The 19,420-nt window shown below is 38.1% G+C and overlaps 2 protein-coding genes across 3 annotated transcripts; one reads left to right on the forward strand and one right to left on the reverse strand.

The window, feature by feature from the left end:
* The first annotated feature begins 705 nt into the window (after nt 1–705).
* On the forward strand, nt 706–3,314 carry lbx2 (ladybird homeobox 2). The gene is made up of 2 exons (XM_028008033.1): nt 706–1,623; nt 2,258–3,314. The coding sequence occupies exons 1-2, from the start codon at nt 1,299–1,301 to the stop codon at nt 2,719–2,721; spliced, it is 789 nt and encodes a 262-aa protein (XP_027863834.1). The 5' UTR covers nt 706–1,298; the 3' UTR covers nt 2,722–3,314.
* Nucleotides 3,315–7,378: 4,064 nt separating this feature from the next.
* On the reverse strand, nt 7,379–19,410 carry pcgf1 (polycomb group ring finger 1). 2 transcript variants are annotated; one of them, XM_028008024.1, is made up of 9 exons: nt 19,260–19,410; nt 15,996–16,101; nt 15,743–15,895; nt 13,887–13,958; nt 13,628–13,730; nt 13,449–13,491; nt 9,556–9,639; nt 8,041–8,121; nt 7,379–7,562 (listed from the first exon to the last, which is right to left on the reverse strand). In XM_028008024.1, exons 1-9 carry the CDS (start codon nt 19,344–19,346, stop codon nt 7,512–7,514), a joined length of 780 nt encoding a protein of 259 aa, XP_027863825.1. In that variant the 5' UTR covers nt 19,347–19,410; the 3' UTR covers nt 7,379–7,511. The 2 variants fall into 2 exon arrangements, with proteins under 2 accessions (XP_027863825.1, XP_027863824.1); XM_028008023.1 differs by having other exon boundaries at nt 9,556–9,642.
* Between the last annotated feature and the right edge of the window lie 10 nt (nt 19,411–19,420).

Consider the following 19,420-nt stretch of genomic DNA (forward strand, 5'->3'; position numbering starts at 1 on the left):
ATCCAAACGGAAGAGAATAAACCCAACGCACCTGACAGAAAACAATGTGCGTTTCCTCCGGACAGACATACCTGCTGATCTCTCTCGTGCGTCCAAGCGCGTCTCTCTCTAATCGCTTTCCTTTTTCTGAACATGTTGGACTCCCTTTCAGAAAATTCAGTCTGCGTCGTCAGACTGGAAGCCATAGCTCGGCGTCACCTTTATTACTGGCTTATTTCACGCTACCGCATATTGAGTTACACTGGATTCCACCTGCGGGGACACACTGGAGCATGGCTGAAATACCGGCAGTAAAATAACCCATCTCACACAAAACGGGAAAAGCAAAAACAATAAGATTTATATTTTTACCTCCTACTTCATATTCGTTTGAATTAATTTGCATTTGTTGCCTCAGATGATTTTTCCAGAGATTTATAAGGTCGTGCATTATTAAATGAGTAGAAAATTGTAAAAAATACAACATTCCTCAGGCGTATTTATTCTCAGATTACAGGCTTTCTCTTGCCATAATAAATAAACACTAAAAAGAATATTATTTACGCTAAACTGATTGGCATGCATGGAAATAAGCTAAAATGTTCTTATGGAGCTTGATTTTCAGTCCATGTGCAACAGGGGGCCACATTCGCACATTACGCAAACAGCTCGGTGTTCAATTACGCAAGAATCTGACAGAGATATAAAGCTTGCTTTTGTTCCAATCCTTTTTCCATGATGAAAACGCGCTTTGATTTGACCATCGACTCTGCTTTTCTACAGGACTACAGCAACAGAAGGAAACAGATGCATAAACATTTCAAGGCAGCACCAGACTCCTCCTATTCCCCACGTCCAATTAGTTCTTCTGCTCCGGCCCTTTAAGACGCAGCAGCGGGTCACCAAGTGGTGTAGTGTTTCTCTAATTGAACTTCGCCCAATCAACAATAAGTCGTTAGCAGTCGCTTTGCTTTTCTTGGTGCCTGGAAGCCTTTTCCCTCCTTCTCCCCCTTTCAGGGATTCACCACCTCCAGTCAGCCACTTTCTAAAGATCCGCATGGAGTTTGGCAGAGGAATCGGGACGCTCTGAGGGGAATACAGCGCGGCTGCCTCTGCAACTACGCCCGAAGCATGGTTATTTTGGAGGAAGGCTCTCAGGCGAGCTAAGTTTGCAGCTTTGGACTCGAAGCACTGAGCTACAGCGGAGTTCTACCAGAGCCCCGAGCTCTAGAGAAAACTCTTGTGGACGTTTTAAATCTGCCATTTGAATGAAATAATCAACTTTTTTCCTTGAGAGCAGCGATATCTGCGGGAGTGCGATGACCTCCAGTAAAGACATGAAGGCAGGGTCTGTGCTGCAGTCCGGCGGCGAGGAGCGGAGGCGGGCTCCGCTGGACCAGTTGCCGCCGCCGGCCAACTCCAACAAGCCGCTGACGCCGTTCAGCATCGAGGATATCCTCAACAAACCCTCAGTGAAGAAGTCTGTGGCCAGCATCTGTCCGCCACGAGTGCTGGAGAAAGTCACGGGCTCCAACGCGGCGAGAAACGGGATCAGCACGCCGTCCTCGCCTCTCTGCGCGCTGGAGGAGCTGGCCAGCAAAACGTTCAAGGGTCTAGAAGTCAGCGTCATCCAGGCAGCAGAAGGTAGCTGCGCGCTTTCCTTATTAAATTATGGATTTTCATTAAAAGCTAGAAAGAGAGCAATTTTAAATGACAGCATGTAGGCAAAAAAGCTGGAGGATTGTTTTGACTTTTAATGAGGACATGCCAGGACAGCTGCATGGGAATGTGTTGGGATAACACATTAATAAATGATAGAGAAATGTGGACATAAGGCTTCACGTGACTAATAAACTGATCAATTCGAGTAACACCAGATGGAGACGGCAGGTAACTTATGATCAAATAGTCACTCAACCATCCTGGCTTAAATACAGCGATAGATTGACAGCCTGACAGGTCAGCATAACTAAGATGTTAAAAGTAAAACTATCTAATCACCTCTAATCAATATTCAACAATAAAAAATATTAATTTGTTGAAATTTTACAATATGAAAGGGAAAATTGTAACATTTTAGTTCAACTAAATTTTGCAGCAATTTTTAACTCTTCAAATGATCATTCGTCTTCCATCAGAGTTTGCCAAATGAACGCAAGTAATTCGGAAAAAAAAGTTGCAAATTGTTTTACTTTAAATTTCAGGCAAACAGAGGTCAGCTCCGAGTTGCAGATTTTTGATTCCTCTCCCATGCTTCCTTCTCGCCCCCTCCTCCAAGGTCGGGAGCACCTGAACTCCTTCGGGCAGCGGCAGACGTCGAAGAAGAGGAGAAAATCGCGGACGGCCTTCACCAACCACCAGATCTACGAGCTGGAGAAGCGCTTCCTCTACCAGAAGTACCTCTCTCCGGCCGACCGTGACCAAATCGCGCAACAGCTGGGACTCTCCAACGCGCAGGTCATCACCTGGTTCCAGAACCGCAGGGCCAAGCTCAAGAGGGACCTGGAGGAGATGAAGGCGGACGTGGAGTCGCTGAAGAAGATCACGCCGCAGACCCTGCAGAAGCTCGTCAGCATGGACAACATCGAGGACCCGCAGGGTGGGGGCCCCGGGGCCCGGTCGCCCAGCGTTTCCCCGACCTCACAAGGACACCGAGCCTTCCCACAGTCCCCCTCCTCATCCAGAGACCAAACCACGGATGAGTTTTCGGAGGATGATGAAGAGATTGAGGTGGACGATTAACAGTCAAGGAGGGGACTGGAATTTTCATAAACGACAAGAAAAACAAAAGAGGGACATTTTTTTTCTTCCCAAACTTTTGCACGGATATTGATAAAAGGAGAATACACACATATGTGAACATTCGGGATAATTTTCCTATTTTTATTTCTTCACTTTAATTTATTAATCTGACTAATAATGAATCTCTCCTGTTTAAGTTTCAACACATGTGGGGAATGTCTGCTTTTCTTTCAGGCAGAGCGTGGCAACATTTAAATAGAAATTATCATTTTTCTCAGAGGTTAATCGCCTTTAGAGGCGAGGAAAAACGCTGTGCAATTATTGTTTAATGCGCCATTAATTCACATTGTCCAGTTGCCAAATATCTCAAATTAGCCCTATTTTTGATTTGATTTAATCTCGCCCTCTGTCCATATTTTTTTAATCTCTGCAAGCATGCAGGCCTCCTAGAGGCGCCAACCGACAACAACTGCACCAACTTCTGACCCGCTCTGAGTTCTGTATATAGATCAAACATCCTATGCGATAATTTTATTGTAACGTTCTATTTAATCAGCATCTATGTAAATAAAGGTTATATTGTATTTCAAGCAGCTTTCAGCGCTACTGGATGTGTGGTTTCCCTAAAGTGGAGACAAGTGGGACATTATTGCACTATAGGAAATTAATAATGAAAGATGTAGATTTTTTTATAATAATTTACAGTGCTAAGTAGCTCGTATTCTCTCCACACTCGAGCTTTAAAAACTGCAATGATTCCCCTCAGACAGACTGAGGAAGTTAAAAATCTTCCTCTCTCGGTAAAGATGTGACTTTTGCATTCACTGACCCTTTCTATTCAGCTTTAAAGTGCCGTGGCTTCAATTAGCAGCCGTCCACCGCCTTTATTTCCATTATTTGGGCCGGCATTGAAAGCATCTTGTCACAATAAGGTCCCGGTCTGTTCGCGGTGTTAAGAAAAGCTCTCGTCCAGCTCCTGCGCCATATGTTTTCTTCCTCCTTCTGTATGAATCGTCTTTAACACAACCGGTCGACATGATTGATTAGGTTAACCCGCCTTTGCCTCACATAAAACAGCTTCCACCCAGCAGTGGGTAATAATGGCCACGCATCTGCCACTCTGGTTTGTTTAAAAAGAGGCAGGAAAAAGGAGACAAAGTTCGCCATGAATAGCAAATGGGTTAGTGTGAGGAGCCTAATGAATAAAACCCAAAAAGGGAGGCGGTGGAAATAAGACGCGCTGCTGCTGCTGGATGGCCATTTGCAACAGTTTTGCAGCGGGATCAAAGGTTTAGTGTGTGTTTGTGTGTGTGGGTGGGGAGGTGGGTGATGTTAGTTTTTAATGACAAAATGTTTTAGACAACTCAGCAAATATTAGATAATTCTTTCATATTTATATATATCAAATATCAGATATTTTAAAACAACAAAACAAAAATTCAACTCTTTTTGGAGCACGCATATATTTTTTCTTCAGAAGGGATTATTTGCATATATTTCATATGTTGCAGTAATATAGGATTGTGTTACATTTATAGGTTATAGAAATTTGTATACCAGAATATATTCCCCGCCTTGTATGGTATATAAAATAGATAAAAATAAAATAAATAAACATAATAAAATAATAATAATAATAATTATTATTATTATTATAATAGATCGTGAAACTAAGCCTTTTTTCTATTTTTTTTTATGTGTGTGTGTGTGTGTGCCAAAGCAGGCTGGTGATCACAATAGAGGTAATCGGCTGGAACCACAGAGGTTGAAAAGTCAAAAAGGGTTTTAATTGCCGAGTGGCAGGAAATAAAGGAGAACGATTCATCGTTTGACAAAACAAAAACAAAAACGAACTTGAATAAAAACTTGATTATGTGTCGAAAAACGTAATTTCAAAAACATTTATTTTACAAATTAAAATATATTCAACGCAACATACCTTTTAGACTGTTTAGAGTGTAAATGTCTACGGTGTTTTTAACCACTAATCTGTTAATAATAGCTTCTCATTTATGCTATAATAATATGGCTGGATTTTTAAAAAATGTGAGATTTGAATAAAATTCTGCTGTAAGTGATTTTTCCGTCATTAGGGTTTACGTTCATAGATAAGATGTAAATCTTTATTTTGGTCCAGCATCACCTCAGCACAAACCTAAAAAGGCGCAGAGCCTCAGGATGATTATCAGAATCACTTCATTCACATGAGGGGCCTGAAGGGACATGCGCAGAGCTGCGGCTGGTGAATAATGTTCCAACCCCGACGTTTTTGTTTTCCATTCCAAGGAACCATATCGTTCTGTTCTGTTGAAATGATCAAAATTAGGCAAATATTTTAAAAATCTTATCAGCCATCACTAAAATGTATCCTTGTCCTAAACCGGAGCAGTTTCTTAAAAAGATCTAAATCCAAACCTGTCATTTGAAGCAATTGTTTGTAATTTAAATGTCAAACAGGCAGTGGTTAATTGCGAGATATTCAGGAAACATCAAAGACAATCACACGAAATGCTGTCTACTTAAAAAGAGAAGAGACCTGGAAACATGTAACATTTATCATCAGGCCGTGTCAAGTTATCAGAGCTCCTTCTTCCACTCTGGAGACGATCACAAACATCAAAGGTTGTCTGGAGTATGAGCAACTCCAAGTCTGCCACCTAGTGTTCAGTTAGGAGAATTATTCTAGGAAGAAAAGCAAAAGACAACATCAACGAGATTTTGTCATTACGGAGTCATGCGTTTCAAGTGTTCTCGCGAGAAACAGCTGCTACTGAACTCTGGAGGTTTCTGAAAACTGGCAGCAAAGTTTCACCAGAGTTGAGGTGAAACAAAGCAGATAAAAAAATAAAAACACACACACCAATGTGTTTTTACACATGGAGCTCAGTAAACAGCTGCAGGCAGATCTGTAGCTGCACAAGGAAATAGCTTTTCATTCCTACAGAAATATGCAAAATTGTTGCTGAAAAATCCTGCAAATTCAAGTATCTGCATGTTTGGAAAATATCCATGATGTGAAACACCCAGAGGGAAAGTTGTCTGGAGAGAAACCACCACGTTCAGCTGTGTTTCCGATTTCATGAGTGCACTCTGAGGCATGAGTGCATGCCTGAGGCAGTGCATGGGACAGTATGACCATCTCATTTAAGTGAGTCAGCTGCACAATCTTCATGTGGGCGAAACTGTCCGTGTCAGTGAGAAAACAAAAGCATTCAGAAATAAAATTTACAAAGGTATGAGACTAGTTAGAAAACTTAATGGAGATAAAGAAAAACATACACTAGTAAAGGTAAACAGTATGATGTGGACAAGAAACTTTGCAGCTTCTCTGAAACAGACCACAAAGTTAAAGAGAAAAAAAAAATAAAAATGTAACCTGCTTTGTCAAGATAGAAGCTTAGTTTTAAAGTGTTATTTTAAAATATGGACATTAGAATATTTTTTTCATGTTCTCAGTTTCCTGTAAAAACACCAATTTATGAAACTTTAAACACTTGTAGCCTTTATATGTCAACAGTGATGGACTTACAGAATTAAAACACAACAAAAGTCAAATTCTGTCACATCTAAAACTGAACACCAACTGCATGAACATCCCCAGCATATGACTGGTTGCAAAAAAATTGTACTTTGTAGAATTAAATACTAACAATGTGAACTAACTTTGTAAGAAGTCATGTGGAATGACTTAGAAGCTAGTAGTTTCTTTCCACAAACCACTGAGAAACCTCAATTGAAATATCTACTAAATTTTAATTACAGTATGTCAGTTCAAACACTAAAACTCACTTTGTAGAGATTCATGACACACATGCAGTGATATATGTCAGGCATTTATTTCTGTTCTAACCCTATTGATGATTATAACTTGCAGTTCTGTCTCACTCCACTCCTTCAAACTCTGGGAACTTGATTTCTAAAGAAATGCAAACTTTACTTTAATCTGTAAAGAAATTTGGATAACTGAACATTCCAGTCCTTTTCTTCTGTCTGTGGTTTAGAGATGGCTTAACACAAATGATGGGACACTTGGCTCTTTAAGGTCTGAATGTCCAGCCGAACCAGTTTGGAATGGGAGTTATTCCTGTTGCACATCTTCCTTCCACTAAACCTTTCACTAGTATGCTTGCATCCATGACTTTGAACTGCCAGCATCTTCAGTAGAGATCTTTAGTGGTTTACCCTCCTTGTGGAAAGTGTTGGTGACGCCTTCCACCTTGAAAATAAGTAAGCACTTACATGCTTACTTACTTTTAAGTAAGCAGGGTTCCCTATGGTTGTGTAGACCATCACATTTCTGCACGAAAATCATTATTATGGCTTTATAATATTTAAATTCTGAGAAACAGAATTTGGGTATATTTTTAAGCCATAAAGTTATCTCTTAAAGAAACATAGATTACTCTTTGTATTTAAGTTACATATTTTGAACTTGATTACAGATATAGGTCATCACTCATTTACTTAAATGCATGTGTATTTGTAATTCTGAGTAAACATTGATGCCTAAAATGCCAAATGTTGGAGAAACTGATATTATTCTGAAATATAATAAAACATTTTTACCGTATAAATCACAAATCGGCAGAAGCTTGATTGGCCATAACTGAAACACATTATGTTTAGAAGGCTCTCAGTTATAGACCACAACAATATCTTTATTTTTTCCGTTTAAAGTTTATTTTCAAAAATACAAAACAAGGAAAATAAGTTCATGTACACAAACACTATTAAAATAGAATATGTATTGTACAAAATATTTACAGCCGTCTCTCGACTGAAAACAAATCCTATCTGGTCCTTTTGTCCTTGATGGTGTAGTGAAGAACTAATGGTTGAGCCTGGAAGGAGAAACAACAGATATTAGAAAACTAATAGTTTTATTCAATTAATCCAGCTCTGACCTGCATGCAGACATGTTTTTTTTTTTTTTTTAAAGATTTTATTGGCTCTAGTGACCTTTATTTGACAGTGAATTGACAGGAAAGAGGGTAATGAGAGAAGGGGGAAGACATGCAGCAAAGGTCGCCAGGCCGGGAATCGAACCTGCGACAGCTGTGTCGAGGACTAAGGCCTCTATATGTGGGTTGTGCTTAACCCCTGCGCCACCACAGCACACCCCAGCATGCATGCATGCAGACATGTTAAAGCAAATAAATAAAATGATTAAACAGATTGTTTTAATCAAATTAGAATTTAATAATATAGTTTCTATTATTGTTGAAGAAAGTTGAACTAATATTCTAAGAGATATTAACTCCAGTGTGAAGGTCTGTGTGACAGTTGTTGGTGCTGCAGCTGGTGTTAGCTGTACTGTACCTTGCCAAACCAGTGTGAAAGCCATAACCGTTTCATGGTCATGTGATCAGGCAAAGACTCGTTATTAAATAACATCTGGACCTGCAGAGAGAGACCACACAGACAGATGAAGAGTAAATAGGAAGGAAAACATTTTAAAAGAAGGAGTTCAGAGACAAATTTCACTTTCTGTGTCTGATTTCACACATTTGGTCCAAATATTTTGGCTGCTGGTCTCTGTTTTTTCATCAAGTGGAAGTCAGTCAGAAAATATGAACTTCAGAAAGAAACAAAGATAACCTTAGGAGTTTTTCTGTACGGATTTCCTTTATCTCAAACTTTACCCATAGTTTCTGTTGCTTGCTTACATATATATATATATATATATATATATATATATATATATACAGAATTGAAAGGATATTAATGATGCAAAATCAGTGGTAATCAAGACTGTGGCACATGCTTCATTAAATTCACTTATTTAATAGTTCCACTAAGTTCATCAGGTTTTATTCAGCTTTTTCATATACACCTATATTTCTAAATGAAAATACCAATTAATATTGCTGTCAAATTTAAAGTTAACAAAAGCATGAACTGTGGATGAGTTTAAACTAAAGAGTACATGAAAAAGAAAACAGTGATAATATTCAACAGGAAAGAAATGCTTTGATACTCTGATTTTGATTGTAATAGAAACAAACAATGGGGGTAAAATAAAAAGGCTCATAAAACTACCATTGTTCCTGGAAAAAAGTGCCTTGAGTTTAAATTCACCTTTAAGTCTACTCCATACATAGCCGGATATCTGGGAAAACAAATACATTTTTATGCGCCTGTAGACAGGAAAACTGAGATCTAGGTTCCCACGAATTACAGTCTGTGGCAAATAATGTGCCAATATAGTCACAAACTTGCTTAGACAAAATTTCCAATCAACATCATCTTATGTTTAATTAACTCTATATTCTAATGCAACTTAAAAGTGGCTTAATCTTTCTGACCACACAAAACAACCTCATGACGCCATGTTTAATTCCTAACAGGAAGTTGAGATTGTTTTGAAGCAACTTGATTGGCTGACATAAGTTTTAGCTTTGCTCTACACTGCCCCCTATGGGTTTGGCATGTTTAAAACAACACTCAGGGATGTGCAGGTTCATGTGGATGAAAACTTTTCTGAAACTGACTGTGTACAATATTTTTTTTTTAAACGATGTGGCAGAGAAATTTGTTTTTATAATGACCCAGCTACATGTGTAGAAAGCCTTAGTCTGCTTCTCGTGCCATGGACATGAACACTCTATAAACATCTGCTATGGAGAAAATAATACCTTTGGCAGCATCACTTTCAGCTACTTGTACAATGATAAGTAGAAGCAGACTAAGACAGAGCTTCATTGCTACCTGCTAACTAGTGATGGATTTGTACGTGTGAATGATTGGACATTGATACATTTACAACATTTACTATAAAACAATCTAAAGAAATACTAGGAATATTTTTGATGTAGTAATAAGACATCGACTCACCTGATGCTTTTCCACATTTAATCTGTGACAAAGGACTTTCCTCAAGTGTCTCACCTCTGCTCGTACAGAGCAGCGCACAAACTTCTGCTGCAAAAGAAAGAGAAAACAATCAACTCCAAAACATGAACAATATAACATGCAGCTGAGAAATTTATCGCCATGCACAAATCCACAGAGGCACCCAAGTAGCTAATCAAACCTGTGAATATCCATTTGAATACACACAGTAGCCCAGAGTATGTGGGAGCAGGTTCATGTTGTGGCACTTTGCCTCATAACAGCTTACAAATAATTAAAAAAAAGATCAGAAAAGTGATATTTTCTGATCTGATCCCTTGAGCTGAACAGCTCAAGAAGAAAATTGTGGATAAAAGAGAAAAGGTCACATCACTAGTTTGATAGTAGTTTGGATATTTAAAACAATAAAACAAATCAATAATTATTGATATTGACCGATATGAAACCCTTATATTGTGATACATTTTCAGCCATATTGCCCAGCCCTAGATCATCTTTACTCAGTCTTTATTGGAACTTGTGACCACTGCAATGCCTAATTCTTAATATTCTGTTATAAGACTACCATTTACGTAAGTATTCATCATCTGGAAATCTGACATTTAACTTGGGAGTACAGACTATCATCAACAGAGTCAAAATGAAGGAAAAGTAATAGTTTTGCCAGTCCAACTAGAAGTGCAGACTGTTTTCTTGTGAAGACTGGTTTAAACTGTTGCATAAATACTTTTGCTGTCGATCCTTATAAACAGCAAATTGGACTGCAATTCTGAATCACATTTGGAGCAGCAGAAATCCAAACGAACCAACTGCAGGAACAGCGTGCTCCTTTTACGATTAGATTTACAGTGAAGAATGATCCCGCTTACTGCTGGAAGGTTTCTGCTCCCTGCTGACTTATTAAACACTCTAAAGCCAAAGAGCTAAACTGCTTTAGCTCATGCACTGCAAGAGCGTAGTATTTCTCTTCATGCATGGGCAGAAATCTGTTTTATTAAATTTACATCTCAGTATAAAACAGTAAATATCACTGGACAAGGAGGGTGGAGAGGAGAGCCGGTAACAAATTATTAAGGGTCGAATTTAAATACAGAACACTGTAAGGACATGGCTTGCATTAGCAAACTGATCCGACATTACACCCAGGAGTATGATTTGTTTTTATACATTTATGAGGGTTCTCGTCAGAAGCTAATCCACTTTATAAGGTCACAGTGGGGTTAGAGTGAAAAACAACTGCATATAAAAAGGCAGGAATGGAACCAATGTGGCTGCATGTTCTTGTTACATAAAGTAAGATTAGACAAACAATAAACAACATTTTGACTTTGCAAAATGATCAGAGAGGACATGAGTGAATGTACTGACACTTCCAATATCAGTCAGCAGATCTGTGTGGTTAATTTAACACCTTAGCTGTGACGGAGTTCAAGCTCTTAATATTTTAAATACTCTACAGCCCAATTTAAAGGCCAACAAAAAAACATGATGGATTGTTTAAAAAATAAATAAATAAATAAAACACCTGGTCAAGGTGAAACAAGGATGAACTTCCTTAAAGAAGCCAAACACCCTTAAAAATGTGGTATTTTGAGAAACCCATGGCAGCTAAGGATTTGTTCGCCCAATTTAAGTAGTAATCAGATAGACAGAATAAATATCACATTAATCTGATCACAAAAGAAGGAGTTTTTCACAGTTCACGGGTTTGTCATGTCCTAATGCCAAGAGGAAAAAACCTAAACAATGACCTAAGAGGAGCAACTGTTGCTGCTCATCAATCTCTAAAGAGTTAGAGGGCCAGTTCCATGCTATTAGGAATTCACAATGACACAGTAAGAAAGATTAGTCTCTAGTGGAAACATTTTAAAGTCAACTGCCAATCCTCCCAATCAAGAGCAAGTTCATGCTGAGGTCAGGCCAAATGTGCATCCCAACAACCAAATGACGTATTGAACTGATGATCATAAAACTCAGTCTCTACACCAACAGCTCAAAGTAACTTTCAGGTGAAGACATGGGGCCTTCACCAAGAGGAAGTGGGCACAGTGATCCCAAATGATAATATTACAGATTAAAATTTGAAGACTCCTGACAGCTAAATATTTACTTAATCTAACCACAAAAATGGTCAACGCCAGCTTTCCTACACAATGTTCAAGCCAAAATCCTAAACCTTTCAGGGTTTGTTCGCACCAGTAAAGTTCTTTGGTCCGCTTGTTTGATCCAGACCAAAAGCACTTTTATTTATTGTTTATTGCAGTGTGTTTTCACATTGTACTTTTGGACAATGCAGCTGCAGATGATCACTGCTCCCACTGGACAGCAGCGACGAAGATGGGACACAGTAGAGACCAGGAAAAAATTTTGTAAGTCCTGCTTGCTGCATTTCTGTTGTGCACATTTCTGCTATTACTGCAATACCATTTTAAATGCCAAGAGTTAACACAGCTAACACAACGCAGACTTCACGATGTTGAAATGGCATCAGCAAATGTTGCTGCAAGCCAAAGGGGACGAGATGCTCTTTCTTTTCTGATCTACATCATGCTGGCAGCAGCTAAGCAGAAAATGGTGAATAAGGTACAATTTCAGTTCAATTAGTACATACAGCAAAAATTAGCAACACTGAACGGCTCAATTTTACCATAGTGGCTCATGAACTTCAAGAAAGACATATATTTTCTTTAGTTGGTTCAAATCGAGGTAGATCTGTACTCACACCAAAAATAAACTGTACCTGAGTTTGTTTGGAAGCGGACCAAGACCACTTCAAAAAGTGGGGTTCTATCCGGTTGTTTGGATTTAATTCAGTGTATTCACACCTGCAGAAAATGTTCGGACCAAATTCGGAAACAAACACTGCTCTGCTTAAAGCTCCTCACATGTGAGAGGTGTGACTACACCTTAGAACTCGAAATTCCAAAACCTCAATCAATTTATGTAAAAATAAAAATAAGTCTATTACTTTGTGTCAGAGATTTCAGGAGTCAGGCTTTAACATGGAATCTACAAAAAGACAAATGTAAAAAAATAAATAAAAAATAAATGGATCGCTAGGCAGATGCTACATTTACACTAATCAACCTCCTTTTAATTTTCTGTAGTTACACAAAACAGAAAAATACTTGGATTCAATAACTTTCCAGGCAGAATAGGAACTCTGAAAAGCCTGAAAGCCAAAGTTAGACTATTTCCTTCATTTCAATAACTGAAACACCATATTATTATGTTCTGTTCTGTAAAGGGTACTTCTTTCAAAAACTATTTCCATAATTTAATAAAGCAAATCATGGTGCCCCCTGCTGGAATAGGAAATTATTGGAGTATTTATGTTTTTAAATATATGAATTTGTTCCTCATAATATATTAAAAGATTTTGCTCAGCTTAATAAAACTTCTAAAGCAATCAAAAAACACAAATATTTGAACTCCATTTTGCAGTTATTTTAAAGCTGTTTATGAAATTAAAAGACAAAAAAACAAACAAAGGAGGATTCTTGCAAAGGGTCATTCAATTTTCTAAATGACACAAATCAGTTATAAAGAGAGCAGCCACTTGGGTGTAAGATGACGAACAATTTCTTGCCTCAGTGACGTGATTCTCCTATTTATCCCCCTCTGTAAATACGAGGCTCCAGCAGCAGAGGTTCAGCAGCTCTGAAGGCTGGATTCTGCTGTAGCAGCAGCTGTCAATGTGCCATGTATTCGCTAAGCAGTTAGGAGTTTTTGTGTCCTGGAGACATCTTTTTCTGGGTTGTGAAATGCCTTGTTGGTTTAAATGCATCCAGAACCAGCTCAACAACTTCAATAAGCACACACGTCTGTACTGAAATACAACACTAGTTACAAGTTAGAGTACTTGATAAACCCACCTGGAGAGTAAGTTTTGTCTTATCTTTCCCAGAGAGTGATGAACTACAAAGACAGACAGAGTGTTAAAACACAAAGTTAATTTTATAACAGTTAAATGTAAATATATCCACATAAATATTCCATTTCAGTCTTATCGCATTTTTAAAGCATATACAAGATAAAAACAGAAGCCGTTTACCTTAGTCTTTCTAAACACAGCGAAACCTGCTCATCATATCTGTAGAAGTGAGCTTTAGAGTGGTCGAAGCTTGTAAAAGGTAGAGCTGCGCTCTCTGAAACATCTAAAGAGTTGGGGAAAAAAAGGATAAGGTTTAGAACCTGATTTTACTGCTGTAGAGCAATCAAATAAATCCAGTTGTAGATGCTTAGAACTTTACTCGGAGCTCTTTCAAAAACAGAAACATTTCAGAATGTTTAGTGGTGAAAGAAGAACCCACCGTCTCCCGCAGGTTGGATGACTCTTTCTAACCCACGTGACTGGTAAAAATCTTTTATTCGTTTGTCCTCACCTGAGAAAAATAAAAAACATACTGATGTTTCTTTTTCATGACTTCTTCCAATTTCACAGGAAAATAAATAGCTGTGCTTCAAATATTATCCATGCATCATTCGTTCTATTTTCAACTGACAATCATGAATAAGAAAATTAACTTTTTTTTCTAAATTGTATAAACTTTCTATGTTTTCAACTGTAGTCTCAAATAAAAAATACAAAATAGAACAACAGATCATAGTATAGACATTTTTAATGTAATATTTTATTGCTTTGGTTTGTGTGACTCAGAATTTGTTATGCAAACTGTGGGTTACCATGGCAATGCTGAAACCACACCCCAATTTGATAATACTTATTCAACAACGGTATGACACACAGAAATCTTCATGCTGCTGCAAATAAACCTTCAAATAATCTGATGCTCTGAAATGAGTATCAGAAGATTTGAAGAGATGTTTGTCAAACGCATCGTTACAGAGGGTTTTGGTTGGATTGATATACAAAGGAAATTTATATTCTACAGTTTATTTTGCAATCATTTCCATTAAGTGTGTGATTCCATGACACGCACAAAGACAACAAACAGCAGGGACTCTGATTTAGTAGATATATATTCTGGTGGTAATAATGCTTAGTATACAGTGCTTAATAAGAATAATTTAACTTCTCTTTATTCTTTTTATCCACCTGAATAATGTTTTTTTATTATTATTATTAATTCGCCAATTAGAGCATACAAAAACAAACATTACAGACGATTGATTTACAAAAAAAGAAATAACCTGTTAGATAAGAGAAGGAACAAAAACATTTTAAGTACTTTTGACTTCTAAAATATTTTTGTGATGGACATTGTTGGTTAATTTATTCTTACACTCGTCAGTGCTGTAAAAGCCAAATAACCTAATGTTTACACTATTTTGTGTTGAAAACAACCCACATTTCTGCACACATTACAATTTCTAGGTCACATAAACCCAAGCAATAAAATCCTAAATTAACATTCAGTTCTGAAGCCCATTTTGTATTTCTGATCAGAGATTAAAATTAAAATTATGAAAAACCAATACCTTCTTTGATATTTTGTATCCAATTGAAGAACAAATAATTTTATTTTTTAAACTTGACAACTTATGGCTGCCAATTAAAATGGAAAGTGTGAATGATAAATTGATTAAATATGCTACAAAAAACAGTGACTTAAAAAAAAGCATTCATTGCCATTTGAACTCACATTATAACCAAAAACGTATATGCAAATCACTGTAAATTTATGTTAAACAAGAAGAGCATTAGTCAGTTGAGCAGCCATGATGCATATGGTAACTCTGGAAGAGCTGCATGGATCCACAGCTCAGGTAGAGGAAACTGTCGTCAAGATTCCCCCACATGCACAATAATAACAGTAGTAGTTGGATTAGGCTGTAGGGAAGCTGCTCAGTGTTACGGGACGAGGACATATGAAGATAAATGCAGAGCAATCCTGAATCTGACGGAGATGTGCAGCTAGTAGCAACACAATCCATTAGACTTCCAGGTGAAGGAAAGGTGTTTCTACAAAGTGTTGACATAGAAAAATGCAGGCCACACTTTTCAGATGTTAGCTTGTAAAACAAATTATGAAAATTATGTGCAACTTCCTGTCCGCTTCTTAATTACACACCCCAATAGAGTTGGTGGTGTTAACATGGCAAAAATGAGAAAAATTGTACCTTACATGCTTGTGCAAGGCATGTCCTGTGCATATTAAAGACTTACAACACTTCTGGACAACCAATAAAAATCAAGACAACTTACTCTCCTGAAGGCCAGGTACCAGCTTGTAGACAATGTCTTGCATCACTCGATCCAGCTTGAGGTTGAGTAAAGGTTGAGTTTCATGAATCTTAATGTTGCACATGGGGCAATACTTGCTGGTTTGCAGGTATTTTACAATGCAACTTTTACAAACTGTACAGGGAAAGAAGATAATTAATTCATACTGAAGCAAACAGGCAAACAAGTTATTTTAGTAAAATGATGGAGGAAAAAAAAAGATTCATAAGCTTACAAGTATGCAAACACTCTGTAATTGTTGTAGCGTCTATAAAATATCCAGCGCAGAGGTAGCAGACAATGTGTTCATTCAGGTCTTTGATCTTCAACTTAACTTCCTCCTAAAGCAGCAAAAAACAAGCATCACAGAGTTTGAATATTCACGGTAGTTCTCTCTTTTTTTTATCTCCCATTATTCTAACCATAGAAGAAGCATTCAAAACTTAAAAAAACTGGAAAAAATAATTATGAACATCAATTTATTTTGAGACAATGTCTCAATTTAGCTAGAAGAAAGGATCCTGATGTTCCATTCCAAACATAACCACAGTCCTGTTTGCTACCATTTAATCAGAGCAAGATGGCAGTAGACAAGTGTGTCTTGGGACCAAACAGCCCAGCCAATTAACAGATGCCTCGTCCTGCAACACACAGTGTCTTTAAAGTCAGCTCCCACCACAAGTGGAGGGCAGCCAATAGTCAGGCTTAAAACAGTTTAGAGCAAATAAACAGTCATTTAAAGCCATATCCTAAAGCAATTGGAACACGGCAGCAAAACCTTGAAACAGGAACTGAGAGAAGCATCATCCTTTTTTGTTCATCTACTGTCAAGTTTCAGGAATAATCTTTTTCAGGCTTGAGTTTTTTTCCCCATCTGTCAGACTCTAATTTTGCCATTTTATCAGGTGATTCAACTCAGAAAATGGAAGAAAATTGTGTGTTTATGACAGATTGTTTGAAAGAAAGCGGCTAAAAGGCCAACTTATAATTAGTTCTATGCTAAATTGCTACATGCAGACAACAACAGTTCCTCTTCTGAGTTTGTGAGACTTATGAGTCATAAGTCAGAGCTACGTTAACAGAGGAAGAATGTCAAATATGTTTTGGAAGTTGACTGAAAAAGACTGATGTAGAGAGGAAATGTCAAAAGAAAAAGAAATTTTCAGGAAATCTCAAGAAAAAATTTTCAAGACCACAGCTCATCTTTTTTTTGGTCGATGTGTAAAGTTGAGAAACTGCTCAAGTCTTTATAAGTGATAGCATTTACTTCTTCCAACCACCGAAAGTCCTAATCTAAATCACTGCAAGATTTAGATTCAGGAAGTTTTAAGCTCTACAAACATGGTGAGTACATCATGACAAAAAAAAAAAACACACACAAATGCCACCCTTTTTGACAGCATTCAGGAGCTGCCTTCCCCGTGAGGCAGACAGACAGGAAAAAGGAAATGCACAAACAAACACTGCATGTTACTTACTGCTTTTACCCTAATTCAACTGCTACATTACTGAAAGTAATTGAGTTGTTAAGTTAGTATTGACACTGGGTTTGAAATTTTTGCTTCATGACAACCTTAATCCAGTTGTAAGAGCAACAAGCATTGCCGTGCTCATTCAGCACAATCTACAATAAAGATATAGAAAAATATTAAACGAGAGGAAATTCAGTTTTGTTTTAAAGCCACAGACACTTTCTTAAAAGAAACCATGAGTTGGTGAGTTTCTACAGAGTATCTATGAGGAGCTCATCTGCTTTCTGACTTATTTAGTTTAAAAGAATTATCAAAAGAGGTTGGGTTATCAATTCAGAAACACAGTTTTCTGTTATTTTCTCTCCACATGAACACCTCTTGACGTCTCCAGTCAGGACATGTAGTCATGACTGTTTAAAGGACTATCTGTTGTTTTCTTGGTGTAAGGTTCCAAGAAAACATTAAACTGTGAAACCTTGCTGCATATTATGACGACAATATTAATTGTGATCAACCCAGATTTTCATCACTCCTCTTTTTGTTCTGCATCAGGATGACCCTGTGTTCTCCTGAACCCAAAGAACCTAGGGCACTTAGATTTACATCACATGTAAACTCACCTGGACGGAAAAGAGTAAAAATCTGGCCAAACAGATTAGTTGATAGCAGAATCCGAATGCATTGCGCTTCGGCTATTATAGTCTACCAAATACAGCGTTCATGCAGTCCTTTCATTATATTCTGCAGCTCTGACAAGAGGTGTTAATGCATGTAAAGCAGTGATTCTCCTAGCTCCTCTGTGTTTTACATGTTTGCATACTCCAGTTTACCTAATTTAAAGGGACAGTTTTTCCACAGCAGCTTAATGACCAATTAATGTAAATCAGCTCTATGGAAGCATGCAAACATCTAGAACATACAGAGGTGCCTCTGAAACATGCAGGGGTTTGATAAACACTGCTCTAAAATTTAGCCACGTGAACTTTCTGTTGTTCTACTTTGCCCAACTTTGGAGTTTAGGTCTAATCGAGGATGTCACCCAGTGTCCTGCATGTTTTATTGTGTTATTGTTCAAAAAACTAATTGAAGTGGCAGAAATACCTCCTGCACGTTTCATCAAGTTCTGCTAATGAACAATTCATTTGATACGTGTGTTGGACCAAGAAAACATAAGGACAGCAGCTCTTGAAGACTGATGTTGGGTAATCGTGCTCAAATCCCTCACCATCTCAAAACTTTTAAGCTTTTAATAGGTTTATTTAAAAAAAAAAAAAAAAAAGGCGAATCAGCTGCAGAGTAGTTACCCTGAGCAAAATCACAGCGCTGAAGACAAAGAGGAGACTTTATAAAGCCCATTTGCTCTTAACTGTCTTCCTGAAGTCGGAGAAGAATCGTTAGTACGGAATGTTAACGCTGTAAATACAAACATTGTTTTTCAGCGTGTCGGACATTAAACAATTCGGAGGAAAAGCTCAGCATGACCTCTGCGATCACGTTGAAACTGAAAAAGTAGCGCTTCTCCGAGGAGACCGACACACTGTCACAGAAGGAACTGGGTAGTCGAAAGAACGGAGAGCTGTTTGCTATCTCAAAGCTCCAACGGCTAGATAAGTGATATCAAACTACAAACCGAGCGCGAAGCAGTAGCAACTCAAAACGGACCGCCGTTACTTCGACAACTAAATCGAATGAGAACCAACGGAGCGCAGCGTCTGTTACCGCCACAGTTTACTCCACCATAAAGCGCAAATTAAAAAGTAAACTTCCTAGTGAACCAAAGAAAACAGGTCCGGAAGTGGTCAAATGTAACACTTGGTTTGGAGCTTTGATGCACGTTGCTCCGTAGAACAACACGGTTGGACCCCACCGTATACGCATGCTCGAGCATCGCTCTCAGTCTCTCTCCATCAGCGCAGGGGAGACAACCATCTCTTGTTAAAACGCCACGTTAACTCCCGTTTCTGGTACTTTCAATGTCGGTACACTTTCCTCGGTTGGGAAGGAGCTTAAAACACAAAGCAGCTCACCTCGTTTCGTAGTGGGTCCAGTTTATAGACAGACTGAAGCTGATTTCGGAGCCGCATCGCTATGGCCATTGGACCTTGCTCCGCCATCTTTGGGAATTATGCTGGGTTCCGGGTAAACCGGATGTGGCATATTTTGCGAATCGAGGCGGGTAAACAACAAA

Source organism: Xiphophorus couchianus, chromosome 23, assembly GCF_001444195.1.
Source record: "Xiphophorus couchianus chromosome 23, X_couchianus-1.0, whole genome shotgun sequence".
NCBI lineage: Eukaryota > Metazoa > Chordata > Actinopteri > Cyprinodontiformes > Poeciliidae > Xiphophorus > Xiphophorus couchianus.